The sequence below is a fragment of the Electrophorus electricus genome, chromosome 24 (genome assembly GCF_013358815.1).
Source record: "Electrophorus electricus isolate fEleEle1 chromosome 24, fEleEle1.pri, whole genome shotgun sequence".
NCBI lineage: Eukaryota > Metazoa > Chordata > Actinopteri > Gymnotiformes > Gymnotidae > Electrophorus > Electrophorus electricus.
In genome coordinates this window covers 5,443,767-5,463,926 of record NC_049558.1, presented here as the reverse complement: position 1 = coordinate 5,463,926, position 20,160 = coordinate 5,443,767, and the positions used below count along the sequence as shown (strand labels likewise).

At 43.5% G+C, this 20,160-nt stretch overlaps 2 protein-coding genes and 1 long non-coding RNA gene across 4 annotated transcripts; 2 read left to right on the top strand and 1 right to left on the bottom strand.

Annotated features, from left to right (window-relative positions):
- Positions 1-359: 359 nt before the first annotated feature.
- pard6b (par-6 partitioning defective 6 homolog beta (C. elegans)) lies at positions 360-16,471 on the bottom strand. Of its 2 annotated transcripts, XM_027026955.2 has the most exons (5): positions 16,385-16,471; positions 14,865-15,087; positions 4,608-4,715; positions 4,337-4,418; positions 3,307-3,936 (listed from the first exon to the last, which is right to left on the bottom strand). In XM_027026955.2, the coding sequence occupies exons 1-5, from the start codon at positions 16,445-16,447 to the stop codon at positions 3,399-3,401; spliced, it is 1,014 nt and encodes a 337-aa protein (XP_026882756.2). In that variant the 5' UTR covers positions 16,448-16,471; the 3' UTR covers positions 3,307-3,398. The 2 variants fall into 2 exon arrangements, with proteins under 2 accessions (XP_026882755.2, XP_026882756.2); XM_027026954.2 differs by lacking the exons at positions 4,337-4,418; positions 4,608-4,715 and having other exon boundaries at positions 360-3,936.
- On the top strand, positions 9,016-10,576 carry LOC113587979. Its single transcript, XR_003411810.1, has 2 exons — positions 9,016-9,165; positions 10,176-10,576. It is a non-coding gene; the product is annotated as an uncharacterized LOC113587979 (long non-coding RNA).
- Positions 16,446-19,946, top strand: fkbpl (FKBP prolyl isomerase like). The gene is made up of 3 exons (XM_027026956.2): positions 16,446-16,554; positions 17,638-18,024; positions 18,766-19,946. Exons 2-3 carry the CDS (start codon positions 17,647-17,649, stop codon positions 19,501-19,503), a joined length of 1,116 nt encoding a protein of 371 aa, XP_026882757.2. The 5' UTR covers positions 16,446-16,554; positions 17,638-17,646; the 3' UTR covers positions 19,504-19,946.
- Positions 19,947-20,160: the final 214 nt, after the last annotated feature.

Here is a 20,160-nt window from a genome sequence, read left to right as displayed (position 1 = left end):
AATGATGCAGTGAGAGCGTGATCTTTAAACAGCTGTGTTGTGACGTCGCCCAAACAGTAGAGGGCAGCATTAAATCAAATTTGGCTGGACACATACTACTTGCATGCTACAGCCATCTTTGTAAAAGTTGGACTTTTACCTGTAATTGTGAAAGCTTTGAAACTAAGCTCAGAAAATTAGGTGAAATTTGTGGAATAGGATAAAAAGGAACCATTAGTTCAGTTAGTTGTGTTTTTCATATATTTGAGTAGACAATTAAAGCACTTTTGGAAGTTGCTTCAGATAAGAATCTGTTAATGCCATAAATATAAATAGTTTAGAAACCTGTTTTACAAGTGATAAAGGAAAACAACTTTTTCTATGCATTAGTTTATTTCATCCAGCTTGTAGACTATGCATACATGTGCACCTATGTCTTAATAGTATTTATCCTTTTAAAAGTTTCATTAAATGCGATACAAATTTACATCATATAGTATTGATATGAAAATACTGATAATTTCAGTACAAATCTATACCTTAGGATTTATCTAGCAAGCACAAAATCATTGCTTCCCCCCCAAAAAAAAGGACAAAGGCCCACAGGCCCATTAGTACGGTGGTCAACATTAAATGAAATTCACAGTATGGAAAACAGCATGTTATCTTCATTTATACTTCCCAGCAAATCTGAGCAAATTCACACTAAAACAAAGAGGCAAAAAACTGTTTAAGTGGCCTCAACTTGTAGAGATGATTTACTATGTATAACAAACCAACCATAAAAGTCATAAGATGTTTAAACTTAAAAAAAAAAAAAAAGAGAGAGAGTACAAATACATATCGCATTGATTAGAAAATAAATACATTTATTGTGGTTACAATCCCCAACTTGTGGTGTAGTGGTTAGAATAAAAAATAAATTAAACAATGCTTTCTAAAGCTCTATTCATAAGGTCACTCGTGCTTCGTACAAACGAACAGTTTTGAATAAGCGCATTAGGTCACGACCCCATCATACTACAGTATGTGTACCATTAAAAGCAAGTCTTTGTCAAGCAAGCTGTTTGAAGCGACCGAGTGCGCATGGGTATGGGTCGTTCAGGGTTCGCCGCTCTCTCTGGAGTTTCTGCTACAGGCCCACAGACCAGTGACGGCAAGAACCGAGGGAGTGGCAGAGCCAGGCTACCTGTATTGCACCGTGGATGGAAATCCAAGAGCGTTGGTCAACAGTACACGAGGCACAGCAGTCTGCGTTTTCCAGCAAACGGCTCCTAGTTTTAGTACATTCATTAAAGTAAAATCTAGTGTCTTGGTTATATTGCATTTGAATTCTCCAGACCCCCGTCCATACGATGTTAATGCAAGTTCTGAAGCGAGAGCAATCCGAACAAGACTAGTGTAAATTCTAACGATCAAGGAATGCGTCGGCTGGCATAGTGCTGCTTCTGGAAAGGCTGATGGTCATTGCAGTGGGTCCATTTATTTAACCACTAGCAAGCCATATAGTCTCAGTCTAAAGGAAAAACATACCCAGCCATTATTACCCACCCAGAGTTAGGCAGAATCCCCCTCGCCACAGCGCCAAGGGCTGCGGGATTAGGGAAGGTGTGTGAGCCAAGATGTGGAGAGCAGCTGCAGGTGTGTGAGTGGGTTTGGGGGTGGGAGCAGGCACTCTCCATGGGTTTATCTATAACTGATAAGTCTAGTGTGTTCAGCTTTCAATGTGCCCATTGCACGTGGGCATAAGAATCCCTGGCAATCCGCTGCAGGCGAGGGGTTTCGGTGGTCAGCACACAATGCGTCATGCCGCTGCCTTTCTAAAAGGTTAATACAATAGAGTCGTTACTACTGGGTTAGCCTATATGTACATGCTGATATCTACTGGTTTAAAGTAGTTGCATCAAATATCCCCAGCTACATAAGGGACAAAAGAGCACCATCTGAAATGGTCCTTCCACTTGAGAGCGCACTTTTTTTTTTAAAAAACACATGTTGACAAGGTTTGTAATTAATGTCAAGGACAGAGAGGGACAAGAGGTATCAGGTGGTGGTCCCACACATGTAATTAAGAAAAATCCTCAAATCACACAAAGCAGATGTCACAGAGCCGGGATACAGGCCTTGTGTCATGAGGATAAGCGATTTAAAAAATTTAAAAAAAGAAAAGGAGAGGTTGATATCAGTTCTTGGCAATAATTTAAAGCAGGGCCAGTTTCCTAATTGAGCCAGCACGTTATAACCTACCTCTTAATCAAATCTACATTTACCATGATAGTTTAGAAGCATCCTAATTTTACTCTCTATTCAGTAAAAAGTATTCTCTTGAGAAAAGACAAATTTAAAAAGTACATCAGGAAGCAAACCAAATCAAACAACAGGAAAAAAATTCAAAACATGTTTCCACGCCTCTCTCTTCATTTAAGATAATAATGTCATATCCCTGCCTCTGAGCAGTTACTACTGAACATATGACGCATCAAAGTTTGTTCATGGTTTGAACACGAGTTACATGACTCCAGAGGGAGTGGTTGTCCCAAAGAAAGCCGATTGTCATCATTGATAATGTGCCTAGGAGAAGCGTTCTCCTCCATCATTCCACAGGCAGGGGAAAAACCTGCTGACGTGCAGTCATTCATTTATTCACACTCATTATGTCAAGTACTTTATTACTCATTACTGTGCCCTCAGGAGTGAAGGGAGGTGCTGACCGCCAGTGGAAAAGATCAGGAACTGTGCTCTTGTGGCTGAAGACACGTGTTGTGTGATGAGGTTGCTGGAGCCCTTTCCAGAGGAGACCACCATTTTAGGCTTGGATTGCCAGTTGGATTCACACAAAGTAGAAATCATTAGTCCTATGGCACATGAGATGATGTTGGCATGTAGATGTTTGTGTGGTGTTTGAGAGTGCGAGTAAAGTCTGTATATTGTGCTTGTGGATGACTACTTGCGTGTCATAAGAATAATTAGGAAGTTAACTGTATACTGCATGTGCAGTGTATGTAGTCTGTGTGTACTCTGTTAAATCTCAGCTGTTAAATTCCACACGGTGTCGCTCTCGTCTCTATAGTGTGATTACTGTGCCATCCTCTTCTAGGTTCCGCCTGTCCATGACCTTGCTGGGCGGGCTCAGTGACCCCACACTAGCGCTGGTGGCTATGGCCCCGTTGGAAGGTCGGAGGTTAAGGTGGGGCTCGTACCTGGGCAGCAAGGGCATGCTGTTGCTGGGCACCGCCCCGGCCGCCATCCGCCGGCTCGGCCGGGCGTCTCTGTGCGTCTCGATCACCAAGTCCTCGTCATCCTCATCGCTCTCCTCCTCGGGCCGGAAGTTCTGGATAATGTGCGAAGGCGTTGTGGCCCCGGCGCCCGGCGCCGAGTAGCTGTAGTAACTGGCACCGCTGTCGGAAGAGCAGCCCGAGCTACCCGACGCTGCCCCGGCTCCGGCAGCGCCGTTGCTGTTGCCGTGGCGCACCACGTTGTTGCGCTGGTTGGCCGGCTTCACCGTGACGATGAGGTTGTGGCTGTTTGCGATCATCATGTCCGTCACCTGGTCCAGCGACTTGCAGCCCACCTCGATGCCGTTCACCTCCAGCACCTCGTCGTTGACGGCCAGCAGGCCGGTGCTCTCGGCCAGGCCGCCGGGCACCAGGCGCGAGATGAAGATGCCCGGCACCTTCTCCAGGCCCTGCGGTGTGACGCGCACGCTGGAGCCGTCGCGGATGTAGAAGCCCAGCGGCTTCTCCTGCCCGTGCTTGTAGAGACGTACGCGCCGGTGCGTCTCGGGCAGGATGTCCACGTCGATGATGGACGAGACGGGCCGGAAGTCCTTCGGCAGGCTGATGATGATGGGCGGCTTCTTCCGGTTGGCGTCGGGCCGCAGGAGCACTGCGGCCAGCGACGCAGGCGTCTTTTTGCGCGTCAGGGTGTCGTTGCCGAATGCCGAGTAGTCGGCCTCCTCTGGGGAGAGAGCGTACAAAGGGGAGTAGAAGGTGTTAGTTTGGATGCTATGCACTTACAAGGAAGTTAAACACATGGGCGAGTCATCAGTGACTGTATGGTTTTAACATTGTTAATCCAGTCCTCCCTTAGTTTCGTGTTAAAGCTCCTTGAGCTAGAGGGGGCCCAATTATCCCCTGAGCACATTCCTTCCCACGTAAAGGCCCATTCCCACAGGCTCATTGTAAAGGGAGACCTAAAGGGAATACCAGGACAAAAATCCTCCCCCCCCCCCCCCGTTAATTTTGCCTGTGATGTGAAGTGTAATCTACAGTAAGCCTAGGCCAAGACTCCTTCCGTCTGGCTTTTCTTTGGGTCTCCCTCTCTCGGTCATTCGCAGATTCCTCAGAGGCTTACTCACAGGGCTGTGCTGCACGGACTTTCACCTGCGAGAAAACCACACTCCGGATCAAAGGACTGCGGAAGGAGGGAGGGAGCGAGAGCTTTGAAGGAACCAGAGACATGAAATCACAGGAGGGAAATGAAACGATAAGAATGGAGTTGCTGATAAAGAGATTTCTAATGAGAAAGCAAGGAAGAGGCTAGTAGAAAGTTCACAGCGATCGTCGTCACATCGAAAGAGTAACGGTTAACCAGTGTCTAATAATTAAACCTCGAAAACTTTAATGCACCTGTTGTGAGAGTGTCTCTGCTGCACTGGTCAATGCCAAGAGCCAGTACACCTTCCTCTTCTGTTCTAGTGAGGGATACCCAAAACCCCCACGGCTGAGGCTCGTCCCCTGGAAATGATCAGCTCTGCTTTACAAACACACCTCCAAGTCTCCACCTCAAACTCCTGTTCTTTAAGAAACATGGTTTTTTTTTTCCCCTTTCTTCTTATATGGTGTTTGGAACATTTTAAACAGGTGATTATATAGTGAGTTGCATGCCGTTATGGATGACAGCACTGAGTAATCTAAGGATGGCTGGATGCAACATATCAAATTAATAAATGTTTAAAGTTGTGTTCCAATGAATTCATTCCAGAGTGAGAACCAAATGTAGTTTAAAAAGGCACACAGACACACACGCATGCGCACGCGCGCACACACACACCCAGCAAAAAAAAAACAAACAAGGGAAGAATTGTTCTCAGAGTGCAACAGCCTCCCTTTCAATTCCTTTCAGGCAAAAGAAAACTACCTGGACTTTGTCCCTGTATTTTAAACTAGAATCCATGGAAACACAGAAGTATTCATATTCATGGGCTAAAAATATGTTTCCTACCACCTCCATATTAATGAAAGCTCATTTTCTTTCTCATTAAGACGAACATAAACCTTTCTTGTACAGACACATGCAGACATGCGTGCTGTCCTCTCTCCTGCATGCAACTCATCTCCTGGGAGTCTCTCTACCGTCAAGTCTGCAGCTCTGTTCTCTGTGAAACCTGAGGCCCACCATACAAACCAATCCAGTTATCACCACGTCTCATTAGAAACACTACAAAGGGAGTTCCAATCAACCACACACACACACACACCCCCGTTGATCCCTGTTAGTGTTAACGGCTCACCACACACCGCTTGTCCTAATCGATAATGTGCAAACAGTGGAGGCCAAAGCCACGGCAATACAGAGCATGTAAAGGAGCCAATTCCCTCTGGCCCATTTTAAGGAAAAACACATTTCATTTGACCATGTCAAAGCCACAGGAAGTTAATGTGCGTACTAAAACCACCCGTACAATCCATTTGGACTACACGTGTGTGCCTGGGCCTGCTTCCACAGAACACCAGGCTGAACATCAAACTGAAACAAATGGACTCGATGTTTTTTTATTAATGTTAAAAGTCATTTTCTTGTGAAAGTTGTTTAATACCCAATATATATGGTGAAATGATGTACACCTTCTAGGAGCCAGACCTTATAGACCACAATTAAGTTATCTTTCCATGCATCTCACAAACTCTACTAATACTAATGAGATATTGAGCATTGAACTGCACGTGCTGTATAGCAGTGACAGAGGACATGCCCTTCAATTTAAGGTTACTTTACCTACTCTGAATGTCTGGGGGCAGCGCTTTGCCTTATTGTCCTATTACCAGAGCACCAGGAACTGAAGACAACCTGCCTGTCTCTATGGGTTGGCTGAGGGAATCACTAACACTACCATACCACCTGTGAGGAGAAGCCAGGAAACGGCGCTCAGGTGGGCAGCATGGGGCGTGTGCGAGTGTGAAATGCAACACCACCATATCTCCTGCCACCGTATCTCCTCTTACACAGAGGCAAGGGACAACTTTCATAGTTGTTTGATTGGTAACATCCATTTAGACCACAGAGGGTCACAAATCAATACTACTGTTAAACATAAATGATATCAGCCTCCATCCATACAGGCTAATATAGAGAAGTATGGAGATTATATATAGTAGTTATAACACGGAAATTGTTTCGTTTGATATTCGAAATCCAACATATATGCTTAAGATTTGAGCTAGATGTCATTTTATTTCATACTAGAATTACTACAAACACCGAGTCTCAAGGCTGTGAGATTATGAAACGCATATATAATGCACCACGCATAAAGGAGGGGTATGTAGCATAAAAAGGGTCCTGTGTGCGACTGCCTGTCACAGCCTGAGACTCGCACTCACCTCATCCAATATTCAGCAGCTCTGTGGCAGGCCATATGATGGACGGGATGCCCCGCATCTTGCTCTGGTGAATGGCTCAATTCATGACGTTAATGGCGGAGGCAGCCCTGGAGACCTGCGCCCGGAACACGGCCAGCAACCCATGGCTGCTGAGCGCTCTTCGGGAGGGCTCCTGTTCCTTTAAGGTTGGGGGGGGAGGGGGGTTGCGATTTGACCTGTGTGGTGAGCGGGTGCCATCGCGTTCCAGTTACGGAGCAGCAGGGGTTGAGGCGGGGGCGGGGGCGGGGCTTAATGACTGATTAAGGGACGGAGAGCAGAGGGGCGCGGGGGATGAAAAATCCCTTTGATAGGGAAACATTCTTGAGGTGTTGCTATTCTGGGCTTGTGCACATACTTCGGTGGCACTGGCAGGATAAAGTAAGCCTTGGACTGATAACACAGGGGGCGGGGGCATCACGGCTGAGTTACAGAGAGAGTAGAGCCCCTTCGTGATAACTGGGCGATGAACAGTGACGAGGGAGCAGCACAGGCACGCTAAACTACAGAAACCTCCAACTTTTCGAACACTACAAAGCTGCACATTGGAAAAAGCAGCAGAAATAAAAGCTCAGTTATGCTGAAAGCCACAGGCCTACTCCTTTTGCTTTCCTTCTTCAGACTGTGGGATAATGGCAATGAGTACAACAGGGTTCCTACCTGACAAAATCAACCTCACATCCTCGCTTGTCTTCACTCAGGTTAGTGAGGCACCCCTTAGCACAGAAGAACTTGCCGTTAATTCGATTATGTGCTGTTATTGATGGCTATAGGAGTTTGCATTCATAAAAATGCTGCCTTTACATCACACCGTCTTGATTTAAACCAGAGAGATGCATCATTGTACCGTTACTAAATAGAGCCGTTACTAGGACAGAACTAGGGAGCCATTGCAGGTCTTTAAAGTTTCTCTTTTTGTGTTTTGCAGACTAATCTCTTTATTTGGGTTGAGCAGCGTGCTTGTGTGCATTTCATGAGAGTGCTTGCGGGAGGAGAAAATATGACTCTTTCCTTCTGTCTCCTGTCACTGCTGCAACAGGAGTACACCATCTCTAAATGTGCTGGATGTGCTCGTCTATCGCATGCAGTCAACCCAAACACGCAGGCACTCAGAGAATCCTCTCAGAGAATCCCTGGGTCACTCTGCTCCTCGGTCTTTCCCAGCGGGGGAGGCTGCAGGTGGGTTGGGCTGGCCTCTGTGTGCACCAGCCTTCCCAACCCCCACTGGGGAGCAGGTTGCTGGGGAGGAGGGCGAACAGCATGGGCTTCCTTGTCTGAACCACAACTGAGACACTCGGGCACTCAGACGCCTGAGCAGTGGCCTGCCTGACGCACTGCGGCTCTGAAAGGAACGAGAAGTCTGTCTGTCACTGGGTAGCAAGGGGAAGGCCTTCAAGACGCAATCGTGCAAAAGTCACGTCATACAACCTCTCTAGCTCACTTTATTGACCCATCGTTTAAATGATGAACTGCACAGTGTAGTGCTTGTATACAACACTCTTGTTTTGCATTCTTTACTTGTATCTTGGGGTCCTGTCAACTTCCAGGACCTGCAGCAACATAGTGTACAGTAGGTATTGTGTAGTGTATAATAGGTATTGTATATGGGTGGGATGACAAGTGCTTCTTCGCTTGTGATTCAAGCTCCATCATCATCATCATCACCTCTGTAAGAGGATCATGAAAAAGGACAAAGTGCACTGAGAACTATATAACATGGGCTTACTGGTAACCTTGTCCAGATGAAATATTAATCTGAGAAAACAGGCTGTTCTTGTGAATCAACGGCCTTAACCTATATGTGAACAATCAATTTAGCGTTAGCATCCTTTTAACCCGTCCTCAGATGCCCCTCAACACACGTGCACATGCTCTCACACACTGCTTTTTCCAGTAATCTTCAATGACTCCGTGCATTCAAAAAGTGGGTCATTCCTCACACTCATGCTCGGCCTGTTGTCCTGTCTAATCTAGCCAGTGGAGGTGATCAGACTCTAGCCACATTCCACGGGACCACGCAGACAAAGACAAACAGACACACACACAGAGTTAAAAGACAGAAACAGACACACACACACACACACACAAAAGGAGTTAAAAGACAGAAACAAACAGACACACACACACACACACACACACACACACAGAAACAGAAACAGAGAGAGGACACACAGCACTCATGCATGGTCCACCAGGGTATTATAACATGATCCAGTTCCCCTGTTGAAGTCCTGCCAGCATGTCGGCCTGAGTGCTTTTATTTTGAGACTGGAATTCCTCTCTCGCTGTCCCTTCTTGCCTGCAAACGGCAAGGCGCGCTGCCCCTCCTCCTCCTCGAAACGAAACAAATGACGCCATGGACGTCACAGGTATCGTTACACAGAGGCGGGCACACGCCTGTAGGCTCAGTCTCATCCAGACCGGGTGACAAATGGAAAAGTAAACAGAGAGTTTCAGGAGAGGAGGGGAAAGGCTGTTACATCACGGCATTGTGGGAAAAGGAAACACCCAGCTGACCCTACCCCCGGTTACACGCAATTCCAATCAGGTGAGATGCGAAACAAGGTCACAGACCTGTAGGCTAAGTACAAAAAAAAAAAAAAAAAAAGTTCCTCAAAATAATTTGTTGAACTAATCTGACAAACTAATAATCGGAATCAACTGCAAAATGACCACAGCACCTTTCAGTTTACAGCCTGAAACAGCAGTGAGGAGCTATAGTGAAGTACATCAGTCCACTGCAACACGATCTCGTCGTATTCTGATCGATTTATACGAGATCTGCGGTTTGGGTGTGGGTGACGTACTTTGAATTGGACAGTGCGGAAAACAACAGTCTTGGATTACAGCCTTCAAATAGCATTAACAAATGTGTTAATGTCTTTTTCAACCTGTAACTACAAAGATTTACAAAAGAATATCTTTGAAACTTTGATAAAACTAAGCTAGCGTCCACACTACGCAGTTTCCGCGAGCGTCGCAGCTCTTTTGCGGATGGAGTCGAAAATATTCAACTTTCGGCGAAAAGGTTCCGTGCACCATGGATTACTTGTGAGGCAACAGAAGATATACGGACAATGCTGCGTTTACTTTACTTTGCCTCTGTATTGCACTTTCAGATCATCAGAATGAATGCGGAGACCAGACACAGCCGTTATTCGCTTTCGGTCCACGTCATGCGCTCGTAACTCGCGAACTAGGCACCATACCCCCGCGCGGGCGACGGAGCGGTTCCGCTGCCGATCGATCGGTCTGCGCGGGGCTGCAGCTGCATGTCATTTGCGTTGGGTTGAAGCCGCTATCCCATAATCCCTCGCAAATGTTTCAGTACTTCACATTGAAAATGAACGCGGGCGATATTTAAGAAAAAAAGTGTCACATTTTTAAAAATAAAGTCTTATGCAAGATAATCACACGGCCGAACATTAAGCTGCGCTTTTTGTTCAAATTGCCCATTCAAAGCAGCAATCGACATTTTAACCCATCACCAAAACAGTGGTTAGATGCAGCCTTAATTGAATTGTAATGAAACGTAATAAGACTACGATTTCCCACCAGGATCACTAAGGTTTTTTGTCCAACCATCTATCTACTGGATGCTGCAAAAGAGATGAAGGCCTTAGTGAAGCACAGGATGGGTAGTGAGGCTGACCACAGGCAGCAGTGTGTGTCAGCATTTCACTGGATCAGCAGAACACCACAAGGAATGCCATGAGGAATGGGGTGAGGATGAGGAGGAGAGAGAGAATGGCTCATTTCCTGGATTCATTTAACAATTAATTGGAAAACAGATCGGAGGAGTGTGCATCTCGGGGGAGATGAACCAGCCCAGCCTAGAAGTTGTTGATGATGCACTTTCGTACAAAAATGCTCAGCTGGGTGTAATGTTTATTCAAGATGACTTAAGTTTTTCTCTCTTTTGACTAACAAAGTGAATTAAAAAACGCCTTTACATCAAATGGTGGTGAGTATGAGTAGGGCATTCACGAACATTAAAAAACAAAAACAAAAAAAAGCAGGTCTTAAAGGCACTATAAGAAACTGGCCACTGACAGCTTTTTTTTTAAAGTTCAGAACCCAAAACAACTGTATTGGGCAGAGCTCTGAAGTGTACTTTTTATCACTTATGATGTTATAACTTTCTCCAGTTGGAATGAAAAATGTGGTGTGCGCTGCTCTTCCGCAAAACTGAATGAGAATGTGTCATTTTTAAGTGCATTCTAGTTTGGGCCAATGTACACAGGAAACAGAGGAAAGAAGCTCAGAGGAACGCCATTTCAACCTGAGTGAGGAAAGGAGATTGTAAATGGCTTATAAAAGACTTCCTGAGACGCTCCAAATTCTGGTTCAGTCAGGTGGCTTTGATATATGAAACTGATGTAACATACATTACATCTACTAAGGGGTGATATTCTGAAAGAAGATTTCTTAGAAGCCTTAACACTTAAATTACATTCTAAAAATACCACCTGCTACTGTAAAATTATGTTTATAACAAGTAGAACTGAAATGGTGTGTTAATGTGAGTTCTACTCGAAATATAACCATATTCTGGGTAATGCTAAACTGGAATATGGATGTAAATACAGTACGAGTCAACAGGGAACAAAAGGAACAATATCTTATCTACAAACATAAGCCAAAAGACTCAACGAAATATACACTACCACACCTTTATTAAACAGAAGTTCCATGACTGGTCAGGAGACCAACTCTTCAGCATATGTATGTGTGTGGTATGTGATACTGGAATGGTATTTAACCTAGCATGCCTTGCTGCTCCCATCACCTCTCAAGCATTCCTTGTCATTAAGCACGAAGAACTTGGGCCTCTTCACTGTTGCCATGACAACAGGTAAACAAGCGTGAGACTGGTGGCATTGCAGCCATGCAGTTATTGTGTAAGGGAGTGTGTGTGTGGGTGTGTGTGTTGAAGGTGGACGGGCTGGCACAGACAATGCGCACGAAGCCTTCGAGTGGATTGACGCAAGAATATCATTAAGGCAATACAACATGCCAGCATAAAAGATTCAGTAAACTGACTTAATTTCAGGCCACTTCCACATGCAAAATAGTTTCTACTAAATGAAGACAAAACTTAATATGCATGCATACAAAAGACACAGAAACTGAGGAACTGTCTCTGTAGACATAACTAAATCCCCAACCCCAGTTTTACTACAGAAAAACTATACACAGTGACATCTTTTTGCTACAGAACACTGAATCGAAAGGAATTATATCTGACTCAATAAAAAAATGTCCATTCAATTATGCCAAAAAAAAAACCAAAACCCGGAACTGTTAGCTATTTAGGCACCATAGTTAGGCTACATATTTCCATACTAATTGTAAGAAAATGCTTGTTTCAAAACATGTCATCATTAAGTTACATATTGAAATACAAAAACGTGGGTGAAGCATGTGGTGTGGCATTACATCAGTGATTCTTGATTCACTTGGAATGCAAGACTCTCGACACTCTGAAGTGACTAAGAATATCAAGTGTTTTTCCCCCCCCCACATATATTAGAGTTTTGGTGTCAAGTAAACATTTTTTTGTCTGTATTTTGATTACAGTCTAGATAATCACCACATTTGCTCTATTTGTTATATTGCAAAGCCACAACTGAATTTCAGTTTAAACGGTGAACACTGGCTTCATATGCTTCTGAAATGTCATTCCCTGTGTGAAAATTAGTTCTTTTAATATGTAGATTAAGCATGATTAGACTAAGATATTAAAAATTAAACATATGAAAAGTTTATTTAATTTACTGATGTTTAAAAGTAGAACACGATTGTAGCACAGGATATGACCGATGCTTGGTATGTCTCAAATTAATAACTTGATCCACAAGTAGTAATCCAACAGGAGATTCAGCCATTTTGTAGGATATCCCAATGCTGAGGGATTTATCCTATGGCACGGGAAAATTTGTCCCCTTAAAAAACTCAAACTGCAAAACATGTAGCAAGCCTTTTGTGAGCCGTTTTGCTTACTAATAACGACCGCACAGGCAAACAGTCAGCAGCTGACTTACTGTTACGCTACTGAACTCAAACATGTAGTTTGTTGACACGTGACAGCCAAGTTTAACAGAAATGCAAAGTCTCCACATTTTCACCTTTTATTACTCATTCAGTTCACCCACTTCTTTATTACATAAAAGACAAAAGGTCAGTTTGAAAATGAACCTTGTCTCAAGCATGTAGTTTGTTTATATGAGATGTAGTTTGTTTATATGTGATGTCAGAGGCGTGCACCTGTGTTTCAGGTTAGTGTCACCAGCCGGTGCTGGTTTCAACCTAGTATTTGTGTACTTCTCACATTCGACCAGGAATCCATTTCTAGCCCATTGTTTTTAAGAATTAACAAGAAAATGTATAAGCAAGACCGAGTCCACCTGAAACAGGGTCCACTAATCCCATCATAATTAAAGCCTTTGTTTCGTTTCAGCACACTATTGAGAGGGTGTTGAGACATGTGCATTTACAAAGTACACTTAGATAATCTGACTCCTTACCAGTGACATGGAAAGCTTTGGGAATATCTGATTAATCATATTTAGAACCAACAGATTCATTTTTTTCTGAAAACACTGATAGCAATCCTCAAAACGTTTAGGGGTGGGTACCACAGCAGGGAAAAAGAAAGCCAGACGAGAGTATAGCAGTTAATGAAGGGCAACCTAACAGATGAGACGACAAAGAGGCAGAGAAAGATTTAAGCAGCGTGGCGCCAGTGTTGCCCTACTGACTGAACCAAACCCAGAAACCAACCAAAAGCAGATGAACATTAATCGAGTCAACATTAATCCAGTCTGAACTAATTCATGCTAATCATGCCATTTAAAAGCAGCCATTTTCTGGTGCTGGAAGTGTTGTACTGAGAAATCGAGACTTGCTACCCCTTAGGACGAACAACCCGAGGGCCTGATGTGTAGAGAGGACAGAGGCATGAACACAGGCAGGTCCTGTCCTGACTTGTGGCTGTCAGATAGCACTTAGGGAGAAGAGTCAACATGTGCTCCTGCTAACATGTGCATACAGATTCTAAAAAAAACCTGGGAATCTTAGGCAGACACATAGAGCTGAAAATCCCAGCAGAATGCCTCAGTTTGGTTTTTAAAAAGTAGGCTAGTCTACACACACGCGCACGCACACACAGTGGCTAGAATCAGAGCACAGCAGGATACTAGCATCGAGCGTGTAATTGAAACACTGGCTCATGGAGCGTTACACAGTGACCCATCTAATCTCCTCCTGACAAAGTGGCTTAGCATCTACAGGTCATATGGTATGCAGACACAGCTCAGACTGGAGGTCACCAAATGGTAGAGCTTCTTACTGGGACTACACCAGAAACGAAACATGCCCCTAAAACACAAACAAATGAGAAAAAAAAGCCATCCCCTGCAGAGCAGGTAACAATCCCTAACACACAATCACAGCCAAGCCTACAGGCAATACAAATTAATTACTTTTCATTTCAAACACCCAGAGAGTGATTTAAACGCAAATACATAAGCATGCACATTTTAGAACATGAGGAATGAAGAATGAGAAACACAATCACCTTTCAAAGGGGACTGTACAAAAACAAAATTACCAAACTCCACCATAATTAAAAGGCGATGTTTCTGGACAAAAAAAAAGTCAGCATATTAAACTTAGGTTTCAAAAGAGCTTGGCTCTAGATCTCAGTTTCCTGTTCTCACTATTTTTAAATCCAAAACTGCAGCTTGCCTCAACTAGAACTCCAAATGGCTGAACAGTCTAAGACAACAGACTGACATATCAACATTCTACTGGAGACAGGGCAAGAAATGAAGGTGAAAGTACTGTACACTACCGTTTTAATATGACGGTCACTTTCACAACAGTGAAGCATCATTAGATTACACGGTCTGCGTCGACACTGATGGAGCTTCCTGTATGACTGCTGACCTGCTGACATTCCAATCTGATAACACCAATAAACACAAACACCACCCTGTCTCCAGCCTATGAGCTTCCTGAAACAGTCACTCTTATCAACACCAGGTGCACCACTTGTAGTCTGCTTTCATTAATCTCATTGCACCTTACTACTTTAAAAGGTGGCATCCAAATAAATCTTTACAGGCAAGAGAACAAGGGGTTCGGAGAACACTCGGCCCCTTAAAAGAGTTCTCTGCCAGCCCGGATTCAAAACGCTGCATGTACACAGATTTGACTTCTGACCCGGTCTTACACAGTCCTCACCTTTCCTCTGCAAAAAGAGGCGGAGCAGGGGTGCTGCTGTGGAGATAGCCTTGTGGTAGTTGTCATCATTATTGATGGGCAGCAGGTCTCCGTGGATGTCGGCGTAGCCCACCAGTAGGTCCACGTTGGGGATACGGTGCACATGCTGCAGCAGGCCATAGAACTCATCGAAGCGGCCCGGCTTGGACCGGTCCAGAGAGAAGCGTCTGAACTCTGCCCCGAACTGATGGCGTAAAACCCGCGCAGACGTTAGCAGGCCGCACAGACATGACAAAGACTGGTCATTCACACAAAAACAAACATTTCAAGAACGTGTAGGTATGGATATGTGAATAGGATGAATTCATACACACTCCCACACGCAAAACACTTATAAACAGAAGTTTCAGATTAGAAAATGAAGTCCTGCCTGGACTGTGGTCCCTAAAGCCATTAATGAATCAGTATCGGCAGACAATGCAGATGCTTTTGTGCTTGGGGGTGGGGTGGTGGATTAATTCCTGTATGTATAATGCAGAATGAAAGCAGAAGAAAACCAAAAGCGGAATAACTTACATTACTAACAAACATATAGGGCAATACTAAATGTTGATAAACTGTATGTGATAAATGTTGCCCCAAACCAGTTATACTAAGTGGGTGTTCAAATGACTCACAGAAACAGCATTTTAACCATAGAAACAAAAGCACATATTATGGCATAAGCACAGTGACTGCTATTATTATTATTTTTTTTGTTATAATTATCAGAACAGGAATCAAGTTACTGTAGAAAAGGCAAGTTGGCTACATTCCGAAGGTTCACTTATAGGACTCGTCAATCTAGAATTTAGCCCATACTTAAACCGCCTACAATACAAAACCTGGTCCTCAACTACAATAAGAGAAAACATATAATCGGTATGATCATTTAAAATTGACCATGCAGGTGAATAAACGAAAAGATCTGCAACGGGACGCCACAAGTGACCTATCTACCCATTTATAACGACGCAGGGCCAGTAGTCAACTTCCGATTAAACAAGTCACTTAACCTTTACTTTAAATAGCTTAAGGTGTGTAAGACAAAGGTATTTTTAAAATAAACAAAAGTACACAATTAATTTTGTATTAAGCTACCCAGAGATGTTCCAATGTTGAGCAAATGTCTCTCTCACACCGTGTCTACGCCTGGTTTTTGAGTGATAATCAAGAGTGCCCACAAAACATTTAATTACTTGAAAGATATAATCAAACAAACAAAAGCTGCATACGAATCATGTAGCTAATACCTCTCGAAAAAATACCTGCCTTTCCCCATCAGGTAATGATTAACACCACAGAAAGTTCAAAGAGACAAGGTTTGCGATCCATCTAGCCACGATTCAAGAACCTATACAGACTGTCCGAAACACTTTGCCTTACACAAGGTAGAGACAAATTTTTTCTGTGGAAATAACTTCTCTTAATTGAAGCACGCAAATGAGATACAAGGATTAACCCGTTGGTTTTTGTTGGTAAGAAGTAAGCTTGCTACGCACCTTGCTCTTCACCTCTACGGCGCTCAGAGTTCGGTTGCTCGGCACTCGGTGGTTTTTGTTCATCTTTCGCTAACTGGACCCCGCCACAGCACACACTTGCCCTCCTGGGGCTGCTGGGACTCATCCGCCTCAAACTCGATGTTTACAACAGCTTTCCCGACTTAATCCAGGTAAGTGCGGGTGTCTAGCAACACGTCGACACGTCTGTTTGTGTTCTTCAAGCTTCTGCCTCACCTCACACACTTTGCCACATAGCTACTGCACTGACCCTGTACGCACCCAGGAAACAGCTCTCGGCTAAAATCTCGTTCCCGTGAAGCGCGCCCCCGCTGGCCAACAAATCGAGAAAGGGAGTTCATTGTCTTTGTCTCGCCTCTCGTAATTAGAGGATAGTTCAATATTTATAAAATATTGAGGCCTAAATTGCAGCAATACACTTCTTAGTGTAACACTATCTGATTCATTCTATAATTAAAAATAAAACTATGATTCTAAGATCTGTCATCTACCTCAAAGTTATTACTTTTTTATGCTTTAAATTGGAACACGAACTGTAGATATGGAAACATTTTTCACTATGAAAAACGATATTCCTTACCTCAACCTTTAACTGCATGCTTTTCGTGTTAAAATTCGTTTTAAAAACGTAGGCTAATGCCATCTTCTGGCAAAAAGGGGAGGCGTACCAACTAATTTTTCAGGCGCCAATCCTAAAGGGGGCGATAGATAGCTGTGTGTGGAAGGATATTTGTCTATGCCTTGTCACGGTGAGGGAAAGGAAAATAGTTAAATGTTAAGTTACATTGCTAGATTGTAATTACACGCATTTATCAACCATTTACAGCTAACTAGTTAATGGGATCTATTCCTCTCTCTGAGAAATATATATGGGTTCTGGAGGCACTGGTACATAAATATGATGTCTCGTTGGTCTTCATTAAAGGAGTCGGTTAGCTAGCTGTGCACTAACGGTTAGCTAACCTAGCGGAGTTAAATCTCAAGTAGCTAAACGTGACTAAACGGAAGTCTTGGCCACACAACTTAACGCTACCTTCCAGAATGTTTTCTTGAGGGACAGTTAGTCAGCTACCTAGTCATGATTATAGGTTTCATTTATTAGCTATTTGTAACTTTCTATCAAGTCCTGTTCCGGTGTTTAGGTTTGTAGAGGCTTTTGTATTTATCTTATTTTTCTTTAAAGTAATATAGCGCTACTGTATTTATAACTCCCTGTTAATATTCGTCGGTTTTAGGGATCATCTATGGCCACTACTGGCAAAGAAGGAATCGCCACTGAAAGCCCATGGATATCAGTGACTCCTGGTGGTCTGTGGGAGGTACAGAGGAGGTGGACTGAACCAAGGAAACAAGGTGACCACACTCCTCTAATGGGCTCTGTTTGCAAGATCAGGATTTGCCTAAAGAGCCACAGAGAAATCATTACCCAGTCTCAGAACCCTAATGAACCTGAGCTGGCAGTCAGTGCTGATTCTGAGGAGCAGGTCACGCAGCATCCTCGTTCCCAGCAGTCAGTGCTGCAGGTTCCGTTGGATAGGTGGATCCTGCTGCGCATGGGAGACGGCCAGTGCGACATCATGGAAAGCTGTCTGGAGGGAATGAGAGCTGGAGAGACCTGTGAGGTATGGATGAAGATAATTTACATGCACCAGAAGACCAGCCAGTGCTTGGTAGCAATTGTCAGGCTGTAGCTTGTCTCTTTCTACCATGACAGAATGTTGCTCACCTTTTCACTCTTCTTGAATGAACATTTAACGATTAATTTGTCAATAATCTTCTTGATAAATACACAGCTAGTGAGTGAAAATTATGATAGGACATGCAGCTCTGAAAATTTCTACTGTGACCAGCTAATTACATTTTCTTCATCAAGGGTATTTAAAGAAAAAAGACCATACCAATAATGTGCTTGTCTCTGTCCCTAATTAATGTTTAATAATGATGTGCACGATAATGAAATAATCTTGATAATGAAATGAGAGAATTGAAAGATGGATAATAATTTATATCATCTGAGGGCTAGGCAAGTCACCTTATTTGGAACACTGAGGTCTCTTTAGTACTTTATTATGATCATTCTCTTCACTGTTAATTATTGTCGATTATAGATAGGACTAGGATTATAGATGGGACTGCATAATTTATTTTGTAGCACAGTAAATATGATCTGCAGTAAATGCTAAATCTCAAAAATCATTAACACAGCCACTGGAGACATCAAAATGTTCAGAGAATATCCTGTTTTGTTCTGGTACAGTGACCACAAGCACAGGTGGTGTTTGTAATTATAAATGTGGTATAAAAATTCTGATTTTAAAAAAGTCTGATGCTGCCACCTTTGTTTCCCTTCCTCTTAATTGCAGGTTACTGTAAGGGCCTGTCAGAAGGATTCTAGGCAAGTGCCCAGTGATGGCCGTGGTACCCAGTCGGACTGGACAGGAGGGGAAGGAAAATCTCTCCCGCCTCTTTGTTTCTTTCTACAGCTTCACTCATTCAGCCCAGGGCAAGAGACCTGGTTGATGACCCCAGCAAATAAGTGGGCCTGGGTGCAGTCTCATAAGAAGAGGGGCACCGAGCGGTTCAGGAAGGGGGACATTTGGGGTGCTGCCCATTCCTACTGTTGTGCAGTTAAACTGGTCATCACTCTGAAGGGACAGACCAGAGGAGATGAAGTGGACCGAGGGGACCAAGATGGAGCTGATTTAACATCACAACATGTCAAGGGAGAGGAAGCTGGAGAGAAAGAGGCAAAGGGCACCCAAGGCTCTCACATTCCTACCGAAGAGGAGTACAGAACTATGAAAGTGGAACTGCATTCCAATCTATCCCTGTGCCAGCTCAGGCTAGGCCAGCCAATAAAGGCTAGAGACAGTAGCTCCAAAGCCACTGAACTGGACCCAGTGAACGTTAAAGCCTGGTACCGGCATGGCCAAGCCTGCCTACAGCTGAAAGACTTTGAGGAAGCCCGCCAATCTTTTGGTAAGGTTCTAGAACTACAGCCAGATTCTGCCTCAGCCCTCAATGCCTTGAAACAAGTGAATGCAAAAGCGAAAGAGTTTGACAGTAAGCTTGGTCACAGGCTAAGTAAAATGTTCAGCTGAGGAACTGTTGCTTTTGTAGAGGACTTTAATGCAAATGAATAAGGGTGTGGAGAAAAGAAATGTAAATAAAAAAATACGTTTTTTTTCCACTGAAAAATGTTAGCAATTTTAAAACACTAAATACTTATATAGGGTAGGGGTGTGTGAGAAAAATATAACACTCATTCCAAAATACAAGATACCAAGAAACTCATTGTGTGAACATTTATAAGCTTACTATTTTAACCCACAAAAAAAAAAATTCGTTGTGTAGCATTGATGTGTTCTGCAGAAATAAAGTTTGACATGAATATTGGTGGACTTGTCGAAAGGCTAACATTATATTTATAAAAATGATCCTAATAGTGTGGTAATGTTGTTTGTTTATTACATAATTAAATCCATATCGCACATAAAGCATGACGTTTAAACACTAGATGTTCCATTATACCATTGTATTAAATCATACCCTTGTATTAAAGCGTGAGGTGGAAACACTAATGGCTAATTTTAGTTATGTCAACGCCTGTTATGCGAGTTGATATTTCACCAAGAGAGGGAGCAATTGGTTTATAATTTAGCTTAAGCAGACGTGTGTTGTGATGTTGAGATTTTGTACCAAGAGCGGCCAAAGGCATGACAAGTCGCTTGGTAATTGCAACTGAAAAAAAGAATTGT

Coding starts and splice junctions, on each gene's coding strand:
- pard6b (XM_027026954.2), bottom strand. CDS start 16,447: ATGAACAAAAACCACCGAGTGCCGAGCAACCGAACTCTGAGCGCCGTA. Junction 15,088..16,384: donor CCGTAGAGGTGAAGAGCAAG/GTGCGTAGCAAG, acceptor TTACGCCATCAG/TTCGGGGCAGAGTTCAGACG. Junction 3,937..14,864: donor CCTCTTTTTGCAGAGGAAAG/GTGAGGACTGTG, acceptor CTCTCTCCCCAG/AGGAGGCCGACTACTCGGCA.
- fkbpl (XM_027026956.2), top strand. CDS start 17,647: ATGGCCACTACTGGCAAAGAAGGAATCGCCACTGAAAGCCCATGGATA. Junction 18,025..18,765: donor GAGCTGGAGAGACCTGTGAG/GTATGGATGAAG, acceptor TCTTAATTGCAG/GTTACTGTAAGGGCCTGTCA.